This window comes from Ammodytes marinus (genome assembly GCF_949987685.1).
Source record: "Ammodytes marinus genome assembly, chromosome: 13".
In the NCBI taxonomy this organism is placed as follows: domain Eukaryota; kingdom Metazoa; phylum Chordata; class Actinopteri; order Uranoscopiformes; family Ammodytidae; genus Ammodytes; species Ammodytes marinus.
Genome location: NC_137217.1, coordinates 14205345 through 14232460, shown reverse-complemented (window position 1 = coordinate 14232460; position 27116 = coordinate 14205345). Strand labels below are relative to the sequence as shown.

At 41.0% G+C, this 27116-nt stretch overlaps 1 protein-coding gene across 1 annotated transcript in view; it reads left to right on the top strand.

Annotated features, from left to right (window-relative positions):
• cdkal1 (CDK5 regulatory subunit associated protein 1-like 1) overlaps window positions 1-27116 on the top strand; it is a 239447-nt gene that overhangs the window by 58065 nt on the left and 154266 nt on the right. Inside the window, exons 5-6 of the mRNA XM_080040162.1 lie at window positions 20114-20210; window positions 24922-24970. Of these exons, the coding sequence (XP_079896288.1) occupies window positions 20114-20210; window positions 24922-24970 (146 nt within the window). The remainder of the gene's footprint in view (window positions 1-20113; window positions 20211-24921; window positions 24971-27116) is intronic.

Sequence of the window (27116 nt, the reverse complement as noted above, 5' to 3'; positions counted from 1 at the left end):
ATTAATCAGTCTTCCTTATTGAACCATGGCTGAGCTTCATTTGTATTGGTGAATGCATTGGATTGGGGTCTTGGTGGTTTGACATTGTTACTTAACGATGGGAAATGTCAATGTGAGATGTAGCTGATCTGACAGATGGCATATGGCGAGTACATCACTGACCCTCTGTTCACCTGTACGTACACACACGCACACACACGCACAAGCACACACACACACACACTTACCACCTGCCCTCTCTCTAGCATACCAGCTGCCATGTTCCTTTAGTAAAATATCTTGAGTTACACACAGAGGGATTTGACCCTGAAACATGATCAGCCTAGACCTATTCACCAACAGACAAATAAACTGTGGACGCAACAAAAAAATTGGGTACACAAATTGCTTAAATGCATGAACACCATGGTCTCACACGCACACACGGGTTAACCCATACAGAGTAGAAATCGTCTATTTCAGCAAGTTATTTTATATGCCTGATCATTTATTAATGTTTCTCAGCTGTAAAAGAGAAAAAAGGCAGCATCAGGAGAGAGGAGTTTGTGTTCTCCTGAGGAGCACCTGCAAGCTTTGGCATTTACCCTATTGAGCCGCGGTCCTGTCTTTTGAGCTGACAATCCCAGAGGCTTTTTACAGCTGGTGTTAGCTAAACAAGCACTGACCTGGAAATTACTGTGCTACCGAGCTACTTTACACTTGCTTCAAGTTATAAAAGATGACATTCTCTCCACTCTGAGAGTGTGTATATTCTCAATGCACCTTCAGGGTGACGAGTGACAGCAGAATTATTTGAGAAACTTGTGCTGTAACATAAACAACCTGATGAAGATAAACACCCCTTCAAAGTCTCTCTCGATGGATGTCACGTCACCATCCCATATGTTAAGGTATAGAGACATGTTTGATATACATGAAGTCATCCAAGATGACTGTTTGAAGTATTGACCTTTGCATGCCTAATGTCAAAACCCTGAGGGGGAATCTTATAAGCAATGCACACAGTGGAAGAGAAAGTATATATAGGAGTATAAACCAGATGACAGCATGACGGGTCTGGCAACTTCAGAGAAAGAGAAAGATGGAGGAACTACAATAAATGTTTTGATTTGAGGTAAAATGACAGTCAAAACTTAATGTAAAACAATACATAAACACAATGTTGTCACTTCTTGCACTTCATTTAGGAGGGCATGTTTCTAATTCTAATTATAAAACGGATGGACAGGATGCTGCAAACTTGCCAAGAAGCAACCTAGCAGGGTTACAATTACAGCTAGCCAGGCTTCATCCTCAGTTAACTGGGCTACAAGCACTACCAGCCAGGCTACAGCCGCAGCCCACCGGGCTACATCCTCAGCTAGCTGGGCTACATCCTCAGCTAGCCAGGCTACATCCTCACCTAACTGGGCTACATCCAAAGCCAGCCTGGCTTCAACCACGGCCAGCCGGGCTTCAACCTCAACCACAGCCAGCCGGGCTTCAACCACGGCCAGCCGGGCTTCAACCTCAACCACAGCCAGCCGGGCTTCAACCACAGCCAGCCGGGCTTCAACCACGGCCAGCCGGGCTTCAACCACGGCCAGCCGGGCTTCAACCACGGCCAGCCGGGCTTCAACCTCAACCACAGCCAGCCGGGCTTCAACCACGGCCAGCCGGGCAACAACCACAGCCAGCCGGGCAACAACCACAGCCAGCCGGGCTTCAACCTCAACCACGGCCAACTGGGCTTCAACCACAGCCAGCCGGGCTTCAACCACAGCCAGCCGGGCTTCAACCACAGCCAGCCGGGCTTCAACCACGGCCAACTGGGCTTCAACCACAGCCAGCCGGGCTTCAACAACGGCCAACTGGGCTTCAACCTCAACCGCAGCCAACTGGGCTTCAACCTCAACCACGGCCAACTGGGCTTCAACCACAGCCAGCCGGGCTTCAACCACAGCCAAATGGGCTTCAACCACAGCCAGCCAGGCAACAACCACAGCCAGCCAGGCAACAACCACAGCCAGCCGGGCTTCAACCACAGCCAGCCAGGCAACAACCACAGCCAGCCGGGCTTCAACCACAGCCAGCCGGGCTTCAACCACAGCCAGCCGGGCTTCAACCACAGCCAGCCGGGCTTCAACCACAGCCAGCCAGGCAACAACCACAGCCAGCCGGGCTTCAACCACAGCCAGCCGGGCTTCAACCTCAACCAGCCGGGCAACAACCACGGCAAAAGGTCTACACAGTGGTGACTCAGTCTGCCATGCAGTCTGATACGCATGTTGACCCACAGCGTGTCGGACTGCAGGGCAGAGTGAAACACGCAATCAGTGAATCCTGCAAACACAGTGGTCGCGCTGAAGGTAAACAGAGACAATTTAGATTCTTCCAGACTGTAAATCATGCAAAGGTCATATGGGACTCAAAGACCAAACCAAAGGGTATTGTAGGAGGACACTTGAACATTCGAAGTATTATTTCAAAACAAGATCAGGTTCAACACCTATTAACAGACTCCAATCTAGATTATTTATGTTTGACTGAAACATGGCTTAACTGTAATATCCCAACACATATGATTGATGTACCAGGTTATGTATGCTTTAGGAAAGATAGATTGATGGGTAGGGGGGGTGGAGCAATGATCTATATAAGAGAGAGTTTTAAATGTAATGAAATTAATCTGGACACACCTTTGGAGTGTATTGCTATTAATGTTGTGTTGTCAACAAAAATGAAATTCAATATTGTAACCCTATATAATCCTCCATCGCATGGTGCCTCATTTTACCAGGATTTAGACGAACTACTTAAACAACTAAATTGTAGCTGTGAAACTATATTTTTGGGAGACTATAATATAAACTGGTTGCACAAAGGCAGCAAGCAAAAATTAAAAACAATCTATTCAAAGCATAATTTTCAGCAAATGATCAAAGGACCAACGAGACTAACTAAAGTCAGCAAAACCCTCATTGACTTGGTCTTTACAAATAGAATTGAGAGAGTGACAAAGACATACAATTTAATCACAGGCCTGTCCGACCATAATATGGTTTTAATAGTTAGAAAACTAACCAAAAAACGTCTAAAATCCTGGTGCAATGGTAAACCAGAGTTTGCAGGTATTCCAAAGAACAAAACAACACAATTTGAAAACGACTTACGGAATATTTCTTGGGATGATGTTATACAATCTCACAATGTAAACACCTGTTGTGATACAATGATGAAAACATTTACTGATCTGATGCAGAAATACACTCAGAAATTGAGAAAGCCACGTCGTCCCAGGGCTTTACCGTGGTTAAATAAGGATATTCATCAACTAATGAAGAAAAGGGATTTTGCACTTAAACAGTCACTGGTAACAAAAAATTATTCAGACACACTTATTTTCAAAGGTTTAAGAAATAAGGTAACAAAGGAGTTGCGTATGGCAAAAACCTGTTACTTTATGCAACTAATTGCTGACTCAAAAGGGAAAAGCTCAGCAATCTGGAAACATCTAAATACTTTGACTAATCGGGCACCAAATATGAAAAGATCTAATGTGGAATTAAATATAAATGGAACAGTTAGTAATGATGTATTGGAAATTGCAAATGAATTTAATACATTTTTCATAAAATCAGTTGAGGAACTGGCAACTAATTTCCGACCAATTGAGTTTGAGGATATACAGAGAGATCTCTCGACTTCTTTTCATATTAAAGAGGTCAATCAAAGTGAGATTGGTAAAGTTATAATGGAGTTACGGCAATCTAAGGCTAAGGATTATTTTGGATTGGATTCTTTAATTATTAAAAAACACAGTTCTGTTGTTCAAGTGCCAGTGACTCATGTTGTCAACTGCTCCATCAGAAGCAACACATTTCCTGAGCCCTGGAAAAAGGCAATTATAACTCCCATTCACAAGTCTGGTTCACCTGACCTGGTCTCTAATTATAGGCCAATTTCTATCTTGCCTGCACTCTCAAAAGTTCTTGAGAAAACAGTTGCTAAACAACTTGTGGATTACTTAGAAAATAAACATCTACTGCACCCCAAACAATTTGGATTCAGAGCAAGGTACTCAACAGAGTTGGCAAACTGCTACCTCACTGAAACTATAAAACAGTTGTTAGATGAGGGGAATGTAGTGGTGGCAGTATTCTTGGATTTGAAAAAAGCCTTTGATACCGTTAACCATGGAATTCTCCTTAATAAACTCAAAACATTTAATTTCTCAGATGAGGCAATTGCTTGGTTCCGTTCATATCTTAAACATAGAGAGCAGTGGGTTAGATCTAATTCTACCCTGTCAACTGTCCAGACTTGTTCAATGGGAATTCCACAGGGTTCTATTTTAGGCCCTTTACTTTTTAGCTTATATATTAATGATTTACCGGACAGTTGTAAAAAAGCCAGATGCCAAATGTATGCAGACGACACCGTGGTATTTGTGTCTGCAAAAACGACTCAGTTGGCAGCTAAAACTCTGTCAGAGGAGATGTCTGGTGTATCCCAGTGGCTCAGAAACAATCATTTGACCTTAAATTATAAAAAGACAGTGTCAATGTGCTTTTCAATTAAAAGAAAAGCCAATGAAAAGTCCAGAGTAAAAATTGATGAGATAGAGATAGATCAAGTAGATGAGTTCAAATTCTTAGGTGTTGTTCTAGATTCTCAACTTAAATTTAACAGACATGTTAAGAAGCTATGCAAGACTGTCAAGACCAACTTAAATTGCTTTCGCCTTATAAGACAATATATACCTCTTAAGGCAGCACAACAATTTATGCATGCCATGATATTCTCCCATTTGTCATACTGTATAACCGTTTGGGGTCAAGCCAACCAAACAACAATGACACCAATACAATCATTATACAAACAGGCACTTAAAATAATGGATCAGAAACCTACAAGATGGCACCATTGCCAAATTTTAAAGAAACACAATTTGCTGAGTTTTGACAGCTTTTTAAACTTTTCATTTTTAAAGATAATGTTCAAGTGTGTGAACAACCTTGCTCCAGAAATACTCTGCCAAATGATAAATAAACTGGACAGCAGAATTAGAACTAGGGGTGCAACCAGCGGAAATTGTAGAACAGCCAGACGCAAAACCACATTCGGACAATCATCCTTTGTAGCAATAGGCACTAAACTATGGAATACACTACCAACAGAAATCAAAACATTGACAGAGCTCAAGGTTTTTAACTCACAAGTAAAACAATGGTTGAAACTGAATAAACCCTGTGAACATTGACACACACTCACATACACACATTAATCATTGTCCTTGTTTTTATTGTTTTTATTTATTTATTTTTATTTATTTTTTGTTTGTTTTATGTCTATTATGTATGATCCCTGTATTTGTATTCATGTGAATTTTTTTAGGAGATGCCTAATCAGGGACAGGGGTTGCAAATTAGTTTCGACTAACACCTGTATGCGTGGCATCTGTTTTATGTTTTTATAATATGAAACAATGTTTTAATGCATTTGTCCTTAATAAAGAAATATCAATATCAATATCACCAAACACTATTTGGAGTGACACATGCCATAGGCTTCCAACTTGGCCATAGGTACATGTGCAATGACTGATGGATGCACAGAAATGTACACAGCACGATGCCAACCTCTGTAAGGCATGGGGGTCCACTTGTCGTTGCCTTAACATACCTGGGGCAGTCCTTAACCTCTGCTGTGCTGTAAACAAACGGACAGAAAGCTGGATATGGAAAGAAGGGATATTGCTGTGGGGAATCAGGCCACATGTGGCAAATAGGCTACTGTTCCATATTTTCAGCACAGTCGGTCACAAATATTTGACTGCAAGCTTCGGCAGTTAAATAGATTGATGTCACACAGACACTATCGGTATTAACACATGTGGAAATCATCATTTGTCCCTTTTAAGTCTTTTAATTCCCCTGTTCACTACAACATTTACATTCCATAAGTTGATTTTCTTACAAAAAGGAAAACAATAATCTCACAACAGGCTTTTATTAAAAAAAAATACTGTGACAAAGCACATACTCTTTATCATATCAGTATAATAGGTTTTCAAGGTATTAAAAGGTGTGGGCAGAAGAATGAGGCTAATTAGTGGAGACATCAGTTTTGCCTTGAGGAATTAGACTTACCGGTAATGTTAAAAACTTTTTTTTCAGCACCATTGAGCCTCGACTCATTATGTTGCGAGTTGACGTGTCAGAGGCATGAATCGACAAAGCGATCAACTTTTACTGTGGCTTTTTTGCTGCGGCACTTAGTAGTGCTGAGGGGAGCTTGCCAACTGCGCTGTCCTTTACTCACCATCACTGCCGCAGTAATGTTTAGATTTCATCATTTGCATCAAAGCCCTTAGGATAATAATAATTTGGCGGGACCTGATAAGCCTTTGGCTTCTTCCGTCTCCCTTCGGACAACACAAAGTATGATGTATGAATATTTGCAAGAGAAAATTGTGTATTGTGTGGAATTGTCCGAAAGAATAATAAATAAATAATGAGAGGCTTTATTTAAACACTGTAGACTGAAACTAACAAGGGAGGCGGCTTCTTCACTCTACAGTTCCATAGTTGCGCATTCAGTTTGGCGACATGTCTCTGTGTATCAGCGACATGTCTCTGTGTATCAGGGCTCGGATCATGCAATAGGATCGCGGAAGCCTTTCTTCTCGACAACGTTAACGTACAGGAATCCCCGTTGATAATTTTAGTCTTAAACCACATAGTTTTTCTGCACGGCGGCTCACACACGCGACGAGGTCTCACTGAACTCATTGCCACATGTTTCACCGGGTGATGCGCTGCATATAGCCTAAATGTGTGATGTGTGTGTGGGGGGCTGAGTTTTGTTCAAAGGAATGGATGTGAAACAAGTTTTGGTCCTGGCCATGTTTGTTTTAATTGTTGAATTAAATCAACAAAAAGCCACCTTGTGATTTCTTGCTTTTTAATTTTAATCCAGGCCATAGCCTACATCAGATATCGCTAATCAAATAGTCTGCAATAGCCTAGGCCTATATATCACAGCAGTTTCAGCAGTTTTTATTGATTTTAAACAATGCCTATTACAATCACAATTAGTTTCCGTTGTCCTGTAATTACTGATCATTGACCGAAAAAAAAAAAGTTATGGGGACCGACATTTTTTTATTGTCTCCTGTACAAGCGGTGACAAAAAATGCTGCAGATGCCAGCGCAGGCTTAATATTCACCATTCGCTTCATAGCTCTAATGATAATAATAAAGAGAAGCTTTATTCAAACACCGTCCATGTGACGGTGGTGATTGATTCATTGTAACTTTGTTTGCTAGACAAAATCTCACAGAGGGAAGCGGCTGTCTCCCCTCACATTATGGCTACATTTGCATAGGCACGCAGTCAGTCTGGCGACACAGCGCTGTGTTCGGGCACAATAAATGCAATCAGATCGGTCGAGAGGGCGACTGCGCCGGGCATCACTGGAGCTTCTGCCCGTGGGGAGAGCCAGCGAGTCGGGCTGGAGCGCCTCTGCCCCCAGCTACGACCGGGGAACATAGGACCCTTTTTGGATAAACGGGGAACATAGGACCCTTTTTTTAGCCTACTATTTAGATTTAACGGTGCTGTAAGCGGAATGGTTCTTTTAGCTAACTTCCTGTCAGTTAGCCTACTGCAGTTAGCAGTCCCCTCACTCAACCCTACGTCACCACATTAATGCACTGCGGTCTTCAAGCAGCGAGTTATCTAGCATCATTTCAGATCCATAAGTTTGTAAAACATGATAAAAACCATCAAAACTCTCCCTCCTTTTCGGCTGAGCCACGGGCATGGCATCATCCGTCTCTTCGGAGTCTATCAACTTGTAGTCCTATCAAACTTTATTTAAATGCAGTCCATAATTTGACTGCACATTACGTGTGTCCTTTTCCCCCTCTGAGAGCTACTTTAAAGAGGACCTATGATGCTTTTTGACTTTTATGACCTATAAACGTTATGATGATTCATAGTCATGCTTAACCATACTAAATTATCAAATAATGATTTACATGCATTTCGACGTATTCCCTGCTGACCGTCTGGGGTGTCTGTGCAGAGCACTAAACACTATTCTAGCCAGTCGAGAAGTCACGTCTTCAAAGCGGTCTACCCTTTCATAATTCGTGACGTCGCATAAAAATTTGTGACGTGACCACGCGGATGTTTCCATGTATGGTAATGCTGTCACTTCCCTGTTCGCGTCTGCCTCGCGCCATTATAGGTCCATGCTCGCGCTTCCCACCACTGAAAGTGTTCCGGAAGGAAGGTAACCAATCACAACGGAGTGGGGTTTGCAAGAGGGGGGGGGGGGGGGGGAGGGTAGCGGAGATGGCCGATGCACAGGCGGAGGGAGCGGAGATTGCCGAAGCACACACACTCAAGTGTTGACAGGACGTGCTGGATCGCCAAAATAAGAGAAAGAGCTTCCCGAAAATCTACATAGTTTTTTGTGATGTGATTCGTGTCAGGTTGCTCTATAGCAGTGTAAAACAAGAAATGAAGACCAGAAAAGTAGTATAATAGGTCCTCTTTAAAGAATACAAATGACGGAGAGAGCTACTTGTGTACATTATGTGTAACGTTTATTCAAATGGCAAGTTTATATAAAAATCCAACTCTTCGTAATTATAATCTATCAGTGATTCGCCGGCAAACATATGCGGTAGAACACAAAACAAGTGTGTCGGAATGGATGGATTTATATAGGTAGCTACCCTTTTATTTGTCTCTCTTTCATGCAATATTCATGTAAGGTTAAAACAATAGACAACCCCCCCCCCCCCCAAAAAAAAAAAACAAAACTAAAAAAGTCGGAATGGCGGTAGGCTAGCTACTAAAAGGTGTCGGAATGGCGGCATGTCGGAATGGGGGCATTCACACCATTCATCCCTCTTTTTTTCTAATGGTAATGATCCCAGCCTTGAATATTCCTTTTAATTGGTGTCGACTCAGACAAGAAGAGCGCGTGTGGCGGGGATTTAAAAAAAACATTCCATAAATAAATTTTTACCTAGTGAGGGGGTCCAGCATATGCAATTTATTCAGACAGTTGGCTTTGTACACTCTGCAACCTTGGGTTTTTTAAAGGAATGTTTTTTTTCAAATAAATAATGCACTGTGGTTAAATGAGGAGGCCTTTTAGAGGGACTGATGAGCCACCGTGGAGCCCCTTCAGGCTGCAGAGGAGAGAAGATATCAGCCTGGGAAATTAACTGGCTGAATAGATGCTTAGACTTTTTAGCTCTATAATGAGGCTCCCATAGTCCCCATAGTCTGCATCTTCTCCGTAACGTATGCACTGAACATGCACTCGCATAACTGCTTTCACATGCATGTTCACATATAAATAACTCACAGTGGACCAAGTCACATAAACAGATGTGTAAAATACCTACGTCCAATGGGCATGCATACAATTTAAAATGAATAGACACAATTTAAGAAATACAAATTTTAAACATATGTGGATTAGTATAGGGGAGAACGGGGTAATTTGTCACACGGGTTGGTTGTCACAATCGTTATATCTCGGAACCAGAAGGCGCTGTCTGTGAAATTTTGGTATGTAAATATCCAGAATTGGGATCTGAGGTCACCTACATAGTCTTCCTTGGAGTTAGACTGCTGAATTTGAGGTGAGAGGACTGTTTGTGTTTTTCATGTCAAATTGAAAATATTTAGCTCCTCAGTATTTTTCTTCTAGGCTTTTACAGAATGGGTTTATAACAAAAGGAATCGTTAATTTCGATTAATTAATCACAGAAAAATTAACGCGATTAAAAAAATTAACGCAGATTAATCGCACTTCTATAATGCCCTTTGACCCGGTGCAAAAGTGGTGCGTAGCTGCACCGAGCTGCACCTGAAGCAGACACAGCCCGCGCGGGTGAAAGGGAGAAAAGTAAAGAGAGAAGCAGGGGGCCGAGGGCTCTATAGACGGTTTAATAAGCATGAAGGTAGGAAGACATCTTACTTTATTCTCCGCAGCCAGTGTCTGTGCATTATTGATTTAGTGGGTGCAACAATGTAGGCTAGGTTCAAAACAGTATCTCTCAATCTTTCTCCCCGTGTCTCAATTTTGTTTGCTAGCTGTCTCGTCGTCCGCGTAAACGTGTGTGTGTGTGTGTGTGTGTGTGTGTGTGTGTGTGTGTGTGTGTCTGTCTGTCTGTCTGTCTGTCTGTGTGCGTGTGTGCGCGTGTGTGTGTGTGTGTGTGTGTGTGCGTGTGTGTCTCTCAATATTTTTGCCTATGAGTACTGCCTATGGCAGTGCAGCGCTGTCTGTTGTGGAGACAGAAGTTACGAGAGACGGAGAGAGAGAGAGAGAGTGAGAGAGAGAGCGAGAGAGAGAGCGAGAGAGAGAGACTAGCAGGCTATACAGCTGTTTATAAACATGTATAAAAGTGTCATAAAAGTATGCGATTAATTTAGATTAATTAATCACAGAGCCTGTAATTAATTAGATTAATTTTTTTAATCGCTTGACAGCCCTAAACAAAACACTTGTTACCCATACAAAGTGTGAAGGGTAAACTATAGTTTAGATTGTGGTTAGCAAGCTAATTAGTTGTCAGATGGTTGTTGGCCTTGATGCTAGCAAAAAATTGAAGTTGGGGTTGGTCGTCACATTTTTGGGGGGGTTGGTTGTCACAAGTTATCCAAAGGCTACAGCCAGAAAAGGAACCCAATAACGAAATAAATTGTCAAGCTGTATCCTCACTGACACCCCACATAAGGAAAGAATAGAGCAGGAAAAGGCAGCTAGCATGCAAAGGAAAAAAGGGTAACAACATCAAAACAACCCAGTGCATCCCAAACTAGACAAGCTGCCAAGGCTACATTAAGTTATATAGGCCTATTTGTCAACTTGACAATGCAATTGCATTTTCAAATTTAGTTCTACTTTCTTTCCTTCTTTTCAAGATTATTCCCATTAAGATAACATTGTGACAAAACACCCCATAGTGTATGACAACCGACCCCTTGATGGGGTTGATTGTCACAATGTGTAAGGGTGTCTTTGATGATTAATTTCTTCTTTATTACAATAAGATAGAAAAAGTGAGGGGTACACATTTCAAGCCAACACTTTAAGCTTCAATGTAATGTAGGAATGACTATCGAAAGATGTTTAGGTGATGAGCAATTCTCAGTAGAGTAAAAAGTGTGCCTACTTACCCCGTTCTCCCCTACACATTACATTTATTATAATTTTACCATTTAGTTTGATCACATCTCAACTTATCTTTTTTTAATTATTTTGTATATTTAACAATACAGTGAGGGAATTTTATACATCGACATAGCAAAGCATATTCGATCAGAAAACAATGAGGTTGCAATCACCATATGGCCTTTATTCCTGCAGCATTATTCAACAACCCCTGTGTCCCCGTACATTTTGTATCCCAATATGGAAGCTCACACAAGTGAATGAGATGATATAGATTTTACTCTAACTTCAGACACTTGCAAACTTGACGTACTTTGGGTACACAGTATCTATCTCTATCTACATCTATACTGTACTTCACTGTATCTATGACATTACAGTGAATAATCTCTAGATGTTACTAAAACATACTTTTGGGGAGTTTTCGGGAAAGAGTAGCAATAGGTTACAGTTTAACATGTTAAAACCACACTTTAGCTGGAGATAAAACATTTTGTTGATTTGCAAGATTGTTGCTGTGTCGCAGGTCACTGAGCATGTGCCGCTCCACTTTTCCAAGTCCTTTCTGGTAATAATTTATGACCTTGAATCCAATCACAATCGTTTATGCTTGGGATCATTTGTGTGCGTATTCATTCAACCAAGGAATGTCCTTTCACCTCTGTCATTCTAGCAGCAGTCTCAACTCTTGGATCAGATATACATACATACATAGCTATACATACATACACATGCGATCATATATGCACGCAGGCGGAAAGATGCATCTTTGCTACACAACATTTCATGCGTTTTCAAATTGATTCACACAGAGTCAAAGGTCCTTATGGTGGGGAATGGCTGTAACTCTGAATGACGAAAGACTGTAGCCCCTTTTACACAGCCAGTGAAAGCCGGGAATATGCCGGCCTTTCGGGCCTCCGCCCTGCTGTTTAAATGTGACAGTTGCGGAACGAGGGAAGAAAGGTGCGAGAGATTGTTCCGGGAATTTTACTACCTCGGGGGGTAGTAAGATTCAGCGGAGGGCTCTTGTTCAGCTTGACCTAGTAACGGGGGAATAGTCTGCTCGCCCCGCTAGACTGTCTGCTTCAGCTGACTGAAGGCTCCGGCTCAGCTGTTAGCCACAGAGCTACTGTTTTGCTAACACAACTCAAGACGTGAAGAGGTGAAGCGGATTGATTTTGTCAGTTTGGTTAACAGTCCCAGTGATGTTGGACTCAGCGCGTAGCGAGATCAACCGGCACATCGTGGGGACAGTAAAATACGGCCCTCTTACTGCAAGCTCCAGCACTTCTGCTCTCAATTCACCAGCCAGTGTTGTTGTTGTAAAGCAGCTGACCGGCGCGGCGCTAAATGTTTACGTCACACCTGACGCTGTTTACAAGCACCTCTTTCATTCCGGAGCGCTGTGTAAAAGGAGCTACTGATGCGCCAGCAGGCCGGCGTTGCTTGGTTCTGTGTAAATAACACAGAAGCAAGCAAAGCCGGCATTTTGGAGTGATGTTGTTCCGTCAATATGCCGCAATCTCTGTGTAAAAGGGGCTTGTGTTTGGCCTGTGACCTGACCTGTGAAGTCTGAGACTTACCCCCGGACCCCCCTTGGAGGGGCGGGATCTCGGCTGGCTACTATTTTCACCTATCTGGACATTGGACACAAAAGCAGAAAACACTTGGTGTATCAATGGCATTTAACAAGAGGGGGAATGTATCTGTTTAATGTGCAAGTAAAGTGTTGCCGTGAAAAAGGATTACAATTTACGAAGACACTATGAAACTAAACATCAGAGCAGCTACATGTCCTGATAAATGTATTATTTTTGCAAAGTGGCCCGGCCCTTCGTAGATTTTTCTGTATGTGGCCCTCAGTGAAAAAAGTTTGGACACCCCTGGTCTAAGGTATATTCTCATATCGGAATAAATAAACTTTCCTCACTGGAAAATTATATCGCTGGAACACTGATTGAACTTAGAAAGCTACCAAAAAAAGTTAAATTGTTGTTGTTTACAGCAGCAGGGCACACACTTTTCGTTTACAAATGAATTCTAGTCTTATGTTTGGTTCCAGATGCCTCAAAATAATTGTGTTTTTGATTTATGTTGATATAATTGATGAATCACACAGCGAGAACATCTGTTTTGTAAACTAACCACATGCTCTGCTTATGTAAACAAATCCCCCTCCCCCGAAACTGCATAGTGCACCTTTAACTGAGCATGTGTACTCCTTCCAAGACAGTCAACATATCATACTGTTCAGAGCAATGTCCTACATGTTTTTGACTTTGTTTTACATCCCTGAGTCTAAACCCATTAGTTGTGTCAACCTTTTCAGGCTTGAGGGTTGCTACCATACCATTGTCCCATAACAGTCTCTCCTGTAGAACTTAGGACCATTCATTTAAAATGGGACTCGTGAGACCCAGGATTTAGCTTTGGGGTGCAGCGCTTTGTGGTTCAGTCAAGTGCTCATCTCTAATGCAATTCAGTGTGTGTGTGTGTGTGTGTGTGTGTGTGTGTGTGTGTGTGTGTGTGTGTGTGTGTGTGTGTGTGTGTGTGTGTGTGTGTGTGTGTGTGTGTGTGTGTGTGTGTGTGTGTGTGTGTGTGTGTGTGTGTGTGTGTGTGTGTGTCTGATTGTTTGTGTGGACCCTTTAGCTGTCGCTCCTGCATTGTTCTCCATTATGAACCATTCAAGCAGCGAATACAACTCATTTACGGTAATGCATTATTTATCACACATTCAACTCATTTTTACAAGACAGATGTCATCCATTTCACAGCACTGGGCAGGTGCGGGAGGCATTTTTTTTAAAGGCTATAATCTGAAAGGCTTGCATATCCTCTTCCTTGTTTTTACTAGGCCCGTGTTGACAATTGGGCTGCATCCTATATCTGACATACCCGAAGGCCATGTGCGCTTAGCTATAAACCAGCCATGTTATAGGTGTATTGATTGGTCAACAGATTGCCTATATCCTGTAAAACGCAGCTCTAACGTGAATGTCTTTATTAACCACATTGGTAATAAAGGTGGATAACTGAAGTCAAGTTTGGTCTCCCCCCTCCAGCTTGTGTTTCAACGTGCTTTGTGCTATAGATATGGTAATCCAGAGTCATCATGATGTTTACCATCAAAGTCTCCAAAAAAATCAGGCTTTTACAACTTGTCTTAGGTTGTCCAAATCTATATTGTCTTTAACATCACTTACCACAACTCACTTTTATAGACCCTGCTTTCATGTAATTATCTTGTATTGATTAATTTAGACATTCCTTTTATTTCTGCTTTCTCTCAGCTGTTGTTTTCTCATTTCATTTCAGTTTCCCCCCTTTTTACTGTCACTTTATGGGCATCAACTCCTGCTTTACTATGAAACACTAAACCAAACACAACAGCAGTTGTGTGTGTGTGTGTGTGTGTGTGTGTGTGTGTGTGTGTGTGTGTGTGTGTGTGTGTGTGTGTGTGTGTGTGTGTGTGTGTGTGTGTGTGTGTGTGTGTGTGTGTGTGTGTGTGTGTGTGTGTGTGTGTGTGTGTGTGTGTGTGTGTGTGTGTGTATCTCATATGTGGGTGCGAGATGAACAAGAGAAAGATCCCAGGGGATTTTGCAGCTTTACCTCTCAAACCCCTCTCTCATCCCTCAATCACAATCCTGCTTCACAGCCTCTGGGCTCTTGTCTCTCCCCCTTCATTTCCTTTGGAGTCCTGTTGTCATCCATCCTCTCCCTCGCTCTCCACTTGGCGATGGAGATGTGCTCTTTGGCAGTTTGTGTTTTTCCCTTCCCTTTACCCATCCCTTTACCCATCGCCAATTTGCACTCCTTTGTTTCTCCCTCCTTTGTAACATAATCTACTCCCCCTATCTATTTAGATTTTAAAAGGTTGCATCAATCACATTTTTTCTTTTTTCGTTTGGATGTTAAACTAACTATTTTTCTTCAACGCAAATTAGCTTTTAAGCCTTTGCCGGCACATTTTGTGTGCACTGTCCCATATAGATACACAAAAATAATAATTACAAAACTCAATATTATGGCATAAGGTGTCTGTATTGTATTCATATGAAGGAGTTCCTAGTTTTACACACACACACACACACACACACACACACACACACACACACACACACACACACACACACACACACACACACACCACATTTTAATTTTTTTTATCATCATCCTACAAAACAGAATAGTGCGGATATTAAACTAACATGAGCATTTACAAAGACATTATCAGAAAATATGTTTGGCAATTTATTATCTAATCACGCTTAGTCTGAGACAGGATTTAACAATAAAAGCAGGCAGTTACTGATATATGTCATTCATATTCCGTTAGATAGAGTTATCAGTTTGCTACAGTACGGTGGTTGTTTTAGCACTCTGTAGCTAGAATGGTGATCTGAACTCTTTGATAACTTTCCTGCCTCCTTACTGTTTGACATTGAGCTGTGTCATTTCCTTCTCTCTCTTCTTTTCACATGTTGATAAAGTTGTTCTTTTGACCATGTTTCCTGTAAATCACTCAACTGCATTTCTCCCTTTTTTCGTCTCTTCTTTCTCCTCTAGCCTATAGCATTAAACACCATTCAGATTTGTCTGCATCCAGATCCCATAGCCCCAGACTTAGCATTTTTATATTTATTTTGATATTTGTGTAAGTAAACTAAAGTAAACTGCCAGTATACTTATTCACAGAGGACAGGCTGCTGCTTACCCCACCAGAATAACAAAGTGTGTTTTTCTTTTCTCTGGGCTGTTGTCGGTCAGTGTTGGGGATTATATCGCCTGCTGTTTAGAAGAAAATAAATATGGAAAACAATGAATAAAACATTAAACAGATAAACATACATTACAGTCCCCTCGGTAGATTTAATGTACCTAAAGTTAAATTATTGTTATGGATTTTACTAACCACTGTTGAATATAAAAAAGGGACAATGACCAAGAGACTGAGACTGCATTGTTGTATTAGTATGATAAGTTTGTGTGGAAGTGGGAAATATATGAAGTGGAAGATTAAATACATGCGTTCTCTCTCTCTCTCTCTCTCTCTCTCTCTCTCTCTCTCTCTCACTTTATCACGCTCACACACTCGTGCACACACCAGCTCACATCTTAATTACTGAGGCTTGATGGGTACTTAACCTTGCCCCTTGCTGCTTATGCTAATGCTGAGAGGTCAGGAGTGTGCTGATTGGCTGGCTCCCTGTCAACTCAGCCAGAAAACTGCTGGAGTGCCGATGAGAGGGTGAGACTGAGGAGCAAGGACAGGAGAAATATGGGGAAAGGGAAAGTAGAGTATGGAAAGACGGGTAGGGCTGTAATGAAATATATTTATAACTTATACTGATGAACATGCTAATTTGAATGAAAAATAAAAAAAAATATTTAAACATTGTATTCAGAAGTGTGGGTATCTTAATAAGTTTTATGATCAAGACGGCTTATAGAAATCGGCCTGGTTAAGAATAACAGAGCTAATCACGATGTAGATATTTACATATCGGTTATGAAACCTTTCCGCACTTCTCTTACCAGTATGACCTCATCCTTTAAGCAACCTGTTTGTTATGGAGCATATGGCTGTATCTCTCTCTCTCCCGTTCACTCTCTCTATCTTTATCAGTGTGTGTGTGTGTGTGTGTGAGTGTGAGAGTGAGTAATGAGCTCATCCTCTTCCCCCCTATGTAGTTATCTGTATATACTACGGTGTTTAGCAGCAGGGATGGTCATTGAGAGGACACACACACGCATACACACAGTATTAATCAAACTCTGTTCACATAGATATACTGTATTTTTATTTTTTTTAGATTTGAGAATTTTATGAAAACGTCAGCAGGTTAGCTAATTTATCTGATGATGTCACTCCCTTTCAGTTAAAGTCATACAAATTACACTATAGAATATCGCCATTATCCACAAAGGATGGGGCAGCTCTTTCACTTCAAGTTGTGAGAAAGTTGAAGTTGAAGGCCCCCTATATAGGTCATGCAGAGTGCTACGACTTAATGCCTCGAGTTATTTAAATGTCATATTTACAGCAAGGGACTCCTCCAAGTCAACCTGATCAATTCAGTTGGACATTTAGTCCGGTCTAATTTGACTGATTCACCGTGTCCACTCAGCTGTTAAAAACCAGTATGTACAGCGCAGCCCTCCTTACCGTACACACATACCGCTGAGGTCATACATGTATGCATAGGATTCTTTGCACTTCTGCTATTGCTATCTGTGACCATTGATATGCATAGTATGTACAGTATGTGTAGAGCATGTGGGTCTTCGGAGTGTGTGTGGGTGCATGTGTGTGGTCTTGAGGCTATAGAGGGCAGTATCGCAGAGTCCGCAGGGGCCTTAGAGATTTAGGGCGAGGTGCCAAGAAAGTCAAGGAAACGCGTGCGCAGACACACACACACACACACACACACACACACACCTCTCTCATCCTAGATCTCGGGGGGCATCTGCTCTGGTCCGGGTCACTGGCAGCGAGTGCTCGGTCAGGCTCAAAAGCATCACCACGGCAACTGCATGACATAATCCCATTCCATCTCATCCCATCCACGAACTGTGTGTGACGTGATTGGCCTGTTGGCCCTGGGGCGCTGTCTGCTTACTCTCTGTGTCAGCTAGGGCTCTGAGGCTGTGTGCAGGGAGCGAGTATGGCATTAAAGGAACGTTTGGCGCAATTTGGCAGGAGACTTTGTGAATTATGCAGACGCACCCCTGCTGTGTGTGTTTGTGTATCTATCTATCTATCTATCTATCTATCTATCTATCTATCTATCTATCTATCTATCTATCTATCTATCTATCTATCTATCTATCTATCTATCTATCTATCTATCTATCTGTCTGTCTGTCTGTCTGTCTGTCTGTCTGTCTGTCTGTCTGTCTGTCTGTCTGTCTGTCTGTCTGTCTGTCTGTCTGTCTGTCTGTCTGTCTGTCTGTCTGTCTGTCTGTCTGTCTGTCTGTCTGTCTGTCTGTCTGTCATTATGTTCATTCTACCATCAAGATATTCTACTTCTTAATCCCTCTCCTCCTCAATTTTGTCAATGTCCGTTGACGCCACTAAATATAGTCAAAGCAACACGGATAATATTTGCTACTTCTTATAATTATACGTTGGTTGATTAAAAACAGCCAAGTTACATGTACAGTCAAGTCTTTCTGAAGATTGATAGACATGTGCAGTTGTCCTGATTGCGTTGTTAAATCTGCTTAGTCTGTGGTGAGAAATGGTGTCTGAAAGGCTTTCTAATCCGTCTAATATTTGGTCAACACTTAAAATAACCTATAATAATAAATACAGTAAATTGAAATAAGGTGAATAATACAAAAGACTTTGAATAAAGAACCATTTAATAACTATCATCCCTGCCTCAGTCATCTGTTTTCCCTTCATTCTTCCACTCTTCTCACTTACTTTAGCTTTAATATATCCCTCTGTTCCTCAGCTGTCTATTTCCTCACTGTGCTAACTCACACACACACTCCACCTACAGCCCTATCTATCTTTGTTTTGCTGCAGAATACTGTACGAACATAGTCTGAATTAGAACACAACTGACAGTTTGCATCCAGACCCATTGCTCCTGCTCTGTCCTCATCCCATGATGCACCACTCCCTCACTACACCCCTCCCAGTCGCTCTCCTGCTCCAGCTGTCAGGAGGCTTCATTATTAAAGATTCATGGCCCAGTCTAGGCAGCTCCTCCAAAAGCTTTTGTCAGACAGACCGAGTGTCTCAAATCTCACTGCCGCTAACTGGAGGTGACATAAAGACTTGCATAGATCCTCATGCGCACACAGGCGTGCACACACACACACACACACACACACACACACACACACACACACACACACACACACACACACACACACACACACACACAGACACACACAGACACACACACACACACACACACAGGCGCACATTTACACACACACACACACTCACTCTCTCTACTTGTGCTATGATATTTTACTAACCGTTCAGTTGTTTTTAATTCAAATCATCTAGGAAGTGGAATTCTTGGTATTTCTAATAAAAAAAACATTGTAAAATAGTATACTTTTTACTCTTTCTAAGGACCATGTAACTCACTCTCCATGAATGTTGTAAATATTTGACCAATGGTAACTTATGGTGACCTGTTTTGTCAAAACATTGTTTTACAGATTATTTTAGCAATAGAGGGTTCAACATCATACATCAACAGAAATCTGTTTTGCATACCGTCCCGTCTCCCACATCTTGTTAAAGGTGCACATTGGCTTTCAGTTCTTCAAGCTTCCAACACAGTACAACATCACACAGTAGAATGGATTACATTCTAGAGTTGTTTGGGGTGAGGAATAATGACACCTTTTGTTGACCAAACACAAATTATTTATGAGATATTTTGATTTGAAAGACACCCATTTATATCTCTGATTATATTTGATACATGATGCAGACAGACCCATAGTTGAAAATGATTGACACATATGTGCTTTTTTAACCCTATCAAGCCAGTTTTCATTAAAGACCTAATAAATGGATTCTGAATACCTTTTTTAGTGTCCATCTCAGAACAGGTTTTATTTTTATTTTGAAATGTTCTTGCTTGGCTGTCATTGGATATTCTACTTTAGAAATGTTTAGGTCAAGTGTCCTTTCTTCTTTCTTTACATGCACACATGCTCGCATGGGCAACCCTGTAATGCATTTGTCAAAAAGTGGCCAGTCCAGAACCATTGTAATTTCAGGGTGACCTTAAGCTTAGCGACAGTAGTGTGTTGGTGTGGTGCCAGAATTCTTTTTGTAGCATGATGTTTCTTTATAGGTTAAATTAAATTAATTTGGCTTGGCTTTTTAAATTTAGTTTAACTAATGTTAACCTCTTTGTCTTTTTTTCTTATTTTTCTTTGCTTGCTCAGAAAAGCCCAGGATCAGCAAAAGAAGGTGGTAGTCGCAGGCTGTGTTCCCCAGGCTCAGCCACGGATGGACTACCTCAAAGGACTCAGCATCATTGGGGTATGTGTGTGTGTGTGTGAGTGTGAGTGTGATTTTTTTCTTAAGGTATAATCTGAGAAGTTTAGGGATGTGTTCAATATGGCATGTGTAGTAGTAGTGGTGTCCTTCTGTTTGTCTTTATTTGTGTCTAATGAACAACCTTTGAGGAGTACACAGGCACACACGCACACACACACACACACACACACACACACACACACACACACGCACACAGATATTCAGACGGTTTGACCTGTCATTCACCTGTCTGCCAACCTGCTGTGACTGTTCCATCCTGGCTGCCTACTGCTGGGTCGATCAATAGACCCCTCCTTGTTATGAGACCAAGAATGATGCACATTGGGTACTAGAAAAGAAAGTGTGTGTGTGTGTGTGTGTGTGTGTGTGTGTGTGTGTGTGTGTGTGTGTGTGTGTGTGTGTGTGAGATAAGTGATTTTTTTATATGCTGCCACTTTCCAGCAGCACCCTGCTGATTCATCTCCTACCTTTACATCTAACTCTGCATATTAAAACCATAAGGTCTTGTTTAGGGTGAATTTAAAGTTATTTTTGTACACGTCAGTTGAATCTTGCAACTAATGATGTAAGCAAAATGATTTCTGACACTTAGGCATACATAAACAATGTGACTATTCTTTTGTAGTTGATCACTGTGTGTAATGCAGACATGTCTGTACCGCACATACAATAGCAAGACGTTCATTCAATGTTTAGAATCATTAAATAATTCCTACACATGTCTAAGAAAGCATGCAGTTTGTCGCTTTGCTATAACATCCTATATGTATGGATTCTTTTGTTCACTCCATGCTCACAGAGAACAGAGCCTTGCCTTCTTAAATCACCACGCAAAAACTTTGATCTTAATTTCACATAATGCTGAATTCATTTGCTTACATAGAAATAAACTGTTTAGTTGGAAACGGGGATAAGTGAAGCATCCACTGTTGAATGCTTGCTACCACTGTCTTAATACAGTGGATTGGGGGGGAGGGGTGTCTCAAATGTTACGTTAGATATCTTTTAACATGAATAATGTTATTCAATTGAAGTGAACATTCCAACGTGTACCATAATTACATTCAAATCAAGTGGCATGTATGTATAATATAATTACATTCAGATAAACAGGCTTGTCTGTGTGTAATACCCCTAAGGGTGAGGCAGAAACAGCTGGGAAGTTTACCACTGTTGGTCTTTTATTGCCATGACTAGATTGGGTTATGCATCGATACAGACGTACACACACACACACACACACACACGCATCACACACATCACACACGGATGCATGCATGAAAAGCCACACATGGTAACAAACTCAGACAGAGGTATATAAGTATATGCACACACTCCCCTTGTGTATCCTTGTTAGTTACAATCAACCACACAATGACAGTGACAGTTGGTGGGTTATGCAAATCAGATGCGAACAACCAGTCGTGAATTTGTATAGTGATTGCACTAACGGCTAGATAAAGGCTGCAGTTAAAACAAAAAGTGCTTCCTGTTGAATTAATTCAGTTTAATCGACCCCAGTGTGTGTCTGCTTCTATGTGTATTTCTGTTGCTTCTTTTTCTCATGTGGGCTTGAAATGAATTTCAGCGTATTGTGTTTGAGGTATACACAGTCAGTCACGCAAGCCTACAGTGCTTCACGTCTCAGAAAATAGACATGTCACATCCTGTATCTGTGACACATCACACACATCCACACACATACACACAGTGCTGGCTATGTAATCAGGGGATTACTGTGGGTTGGCAAGTTGTAAACATGAGAAGCACGCACATCAGTCTTCAAGCATACAGAATGTGTGCTTTGAGGGTGGCCTACGCTAGTGATTATTGTGAATCCAGTTTTTCTCTTAACATTTTAGCCAAAATACTGCTTCTTGTTTATAATGTGACACAAATTAACAACTCACAAAAACAATCTGGGTTGCTTTAGTACGTTGGGTTTAGGTTGACACCGTAAATACCAAAAAGGTTTGCTTTTTCTCACTTTATAATCTGCTAATTTTTGACAACAGACTCTCTATGGATTCTCTTATTTAATGGCTAAACTATTTCCTGTCCTTTTACTTGTGAGAACGGTCTACTACTGTTTCTCCGAATGAACCCAGTGCATGGCCATTACATACAGTGCTGTGTGAAAGTTTGTGAACCCCTTGAGCCTTTTGGAATTGTATTCATTTTAACCATTATTAATTCATTTTTATCAATACCACTATTTTTTATATGAAATAACAGATGTTTGTTTATCAATTCAACATTTTTATTTTCTAGAAATCAACTGTTAAAACAGATAAAACAAATTATTTGACAAATGTTGTATCTGCAAAAGTTTGTGAACCCTGAGCTGCATTGCTTAAATGGAGCAGGTAAACACAATCAGATGGGCCAAATTGAGTGATGAAATGTACCAATGTAGTGATGAAATGTACCAATGTAGTGAGAGATATTTGGGGAAGAAATTGGGCGGCACTAGATAAAACAGAGATCAAACCAGGTCAGTTTAGGCTCACCAAAGTGAACCCATACAGGTCAGACATGCTAAAAGCGAAAAAAATCTCAGAGGATCTCAGGAATAGAGTTGTGATGCTGCACATTTGTCTGGGGACAGCTATAAATTAATTAAAACAAAGTTTGAGCTCCATCGGTCCACCGTGAGGCAAATCATCTACAAATGGAGAGCTTTAAGAGTGACTGAATATCTGCCTAGAAGTAGACTTCCTTCAAAAATATCCATAAGCACCACAAAAAAAGTAATTTTTCAGTTAAAAGCCAACCCAAACATTACATCTAGTGATTTGCAGACTTCTCTTGCAGCATCTGGGACAAATGTGCATGGTACCACAATAAGAATAAGAATAAGTCAACATGGCTTTCAAGGGAGGGTTGCTGAAGAAGCCTCTACTCTCAAAAAAGAACAAAAGTGCTTGTCACAACTTTGCCAGAGAGCACCTGGAGATACCTGAAGTCTTTTCTGTGGACAGATTTGTCCAAAATTGAACTGTTTGGTCACAACCAAAACCGCCATGTTTGGGCAAAAACGCAACTTTGCCTACCACCAAGAGAACCTTCTCCCAAGTGAAGAACGGTGGTGGCAAATGGTCTGCAAATCTCCAGATGTAATGTTTGGGTTGGCTTTTACCTGAAAAATCCCTTTTCTTGTGGCGCTTGAGGATATTGTTGAAGGAAGTCCACTTCTAGGCAGATGTTAAGTCACTCTTAAAGCTCTCCATTTGTAGATGATTTGCCTCACGGTGGACCAATGGAGCTCAAACTTTTTTATATGAATTTATAGCTGTCCCCAGACAAATGTGCAACATCAAAACTCTATTCCTGAGATTTTTTCCCCTTTGAGCATGCCTGACCTGTATGGGTTCAGTTTGGTGAGCCTAAACTGACCTGGTTTTATCTTTGTTTTATCTAGTGCCACCCAATTTCTTCCCTGAAGATCTCTCATTACAATGGTCTATTTCATCACTCGATTTGGCCCACCTGATTGTGTTTACCTTGCTCGATTTAAGCAATGCAGCTTAGGGTTCACAAACTTTTGCACATACAACATTTGTCAAATAATTTGTTTTATCTGTTTTAACAGTTGATTTCTGGAAAAGAAAACATTTGAATTGATAAACAAACATCTGTTATTTCATATAAAAATACTGGTATTGATAAAAATGAATTAATAATGGTCAAAATAAATAAAATTCCAAAAGGCTCAAGGGGTTCACAAACTTTCACACTACACTGTAGATTTTTATCTCAGTGTGTAAAATGCAAAAAAACTGCTGCCTGCAATTCTTCAGTTTGAGTAAGTGTATTTAAAAGAAAGGGTTACTCTAGGTAATGGGGCAGGATGCATTGACATGGCTGCCAAGGGGCAAGAGCTAAAGCATAGAAGTAAAGCAAGTGAGCAAATTAAAAGTGGAATGGAAGCTGGTTAGGAAACAAAACAAGAGAAATAATGTCAGGAGAAACAATACATTTTCCTTCTCTATAATTCTCTCTCTCCATCCCTCTTTTTCTTCCTCTCATTCATTCTCCTCACTTTCCTCTCCAGATGATTATCAGAAGGATGATTTGTAATGATGGGGACAATTTGGAAAACCCAGTGCTCATCATAGCATATTCTGTCTCTTTTTAATATCCACCTCAATTCTCCCAATAGTGTGGTCTTGCCTATTTTCTTCCCTTCCCAGATTTCCCCCTTGACAGATCTTTGGCATTTTCTATGTAGGAAGCGGTGAGGGGAAGAACAATCTTGCTGGATCATAACGTTATTTCATTATAGATACTCTATTATGATATAAGGATGACCTATTGGTTTATTCTTACCTGTATGTTCATCTGTCTGTTTCTGCCTCGTGGTTATCTTCCATTTAATCCTACTGCCCAGACTCTTGTCAATACATAACATAAGGGGCTTGTTACAGCTACATAGACACCTAGTGGCATTTCAGGAAATCTATATCACTTAATCCTGGCTGGAGAAAAACATGGCGTGATTGTACTATACTTGCTTGTGTTTGCCTGTTACATCCTGCCTCTTTCCTTTGTCTATATTTACATGCACACATTGCTTAAGTGCGGATCAGCATATTTGTGTTTGTGGATGGTCAATATCTGGGCTTTTGTTTTGACTGTGTGTACTTTCTCGGCATCAATAAACTTTCCCCATGTGTGTCTGTCTTTTTTACAGGTCCAACAGATTGATCGAGTGGTGGAAGTAGTGGACGAGGCTATTAAAGGTATTTTAACACACACACATACTTACGCGCACACACACACACACACACACACACACACACACACACACACGCGCGCAGACACACACAAAGGCACTCATTGTTAGAGTAAGGAGCAATGCATTGATCAGCTAATGAATGAATGAGAGTCCTTTCACAGGGTTGGAATTGGAAATGTTTTTGAACTTCTGTTCCATCTATGAATGATTTTCAGTAAAGTAGTCTGTCCACTTATTGACAGATTAAAAGCACTAAGAATTACTACTTGGCTGTCTGAAGGAATAATATCCCACTTCCCTGTTGAAGAGCATATCATCAAATACAAATTGCTCTCGTTATTCTGTCTGCTTGTTCCACAATTGGCATATAAAATGTTTAAAGTTCTGAGCAGTTTTTCAATAACTAAGTACCGGCTAGTGTGTTCTTAAAAAAGTTCAGTTTTTTTCTTTGTGTTGAAATTAGGTATCCAAAAGCAGAATTAATAGATTATTTGCTTCCTTCATGGACGTTGAATTTCTTAAAGTGTTTATGATATGTAGTTCTGTCCTCACTGCTCAGTTAGACTAATGGGTTAGATTTCCTTTTTTGTATTTAAAAGTAATCCGATCCTCTTTGTCTTGCTGTTTGAGTATCTTACTGACAGCAATCCAGGCTCATGTGGCAGTGATTAGGTCATCCATTCAAAACTGTTAAAGAACCACCACACTTAACTGTTTAATGAAGGTCAGGCGCAGTTTACAGTGTGAGAGTGTCCAGTCAAGCTGTCATACACCCCCAGCTGTTCTCTAATAAAAAACAGATTGAGTGTACACTGTGCGTCTGTGTGTGTGTGTATGGGTGACTAGTTTGCACTGCAGGCCTCGTTCTAATGAAGGACAGCTGAACTCAGGCTTGATTTTACAATGTGTCATCAACCCTAAATCGTCTGGCGGCACATACACTTTCACACATGTACACTGTGACTTTTTGTCTTTTTTCCTATCTGATGATGATTTGCAATTATTTTCCTTTTCCTCGTGTTCCCTTCTTCCTACTGTTCTTTAGCATCTTTTGATCTCTTCTCCTTCCATCCCTTCTGCCCTCTTTCCCTCCCTTTTTCTCCCTCCTTCACCCCCTCCATAGAAACTAATTTCCCCAGTATCATTACAGTTCTTTATGACCTCATATAAACTGAGGGCTGTTATTTCTGCTTTGAGGCCCGGGCATAAACCTTTAAGCTAGGGGATTTGCTTTTCGTAATGGCTACTAAAATACTTACTTCAATGAACAGCTAATAGACGCAGTTCTTTGCCGCACCAAAATTGCTTGCAGGTCTGTTTTCCACATGGCAGCAGTACTGCTTTTATGAGCTCGGTTCTTGACGTGTGAGAGTATCTATTCAGTTTGGATCCTGGCTCAAAAATAACTTAACAACCGTCACTCTGCGAGGATACTTCCCTGCTCTAAAACTTCTTTTAAACGTATTGCATACACCTAACATAAAGCTCAAGTTACTGCCTCTTGTAAAAGGGCATTTTTATCTTTTAGTTATCTCGGGGTTGGACTGCTGAGCATGCACACAGTAGTTAACATTTATACAGTCATACACATTCTAACCACTGCCCAATCTTGTGGTCTTTGCTGCTGTGCAGCGTCAGTGGTTTGGTGGCTATTGTTTTTACTGTGGTCACAAACTTGCTAATCCAAATAATTTTTTAGCTTTGCCAGATGTTGATTTTCTTCCTAATAACACATATAGCCTTGGATGTGTACCTTGTTTTCTTTAAAAAAAGTCACACAAATGGATACACATTTCTGCAAGGGCATCTAGTGTGTACTGTGTGTATGTATATATATATATATGTATAGGGCTGTCAAAATTAACGCGTTAACGCAGGGCGTTAATTTTTTTAACGCATTTAACGCATGTGCAGAATGATCCGCCCCGTACATCCCACCGGCTCTGTACTACAGTCATTCTAACGTTGTGGCTGACCCAGGATCAGTAGCTGCGCGCCGCCAAACATAGCAGCACGTTAGCCTGTGCTGTGTTTTAAAGTTTTAAACTGCTAACGGTCACATCCGTGTCGGGGGCATAGATAGTTTATAAAATCAACTGCCGCGGGTGACAGGTCGGGAGCAACAGGAGGAGAAACATTGTCCGCTCTGT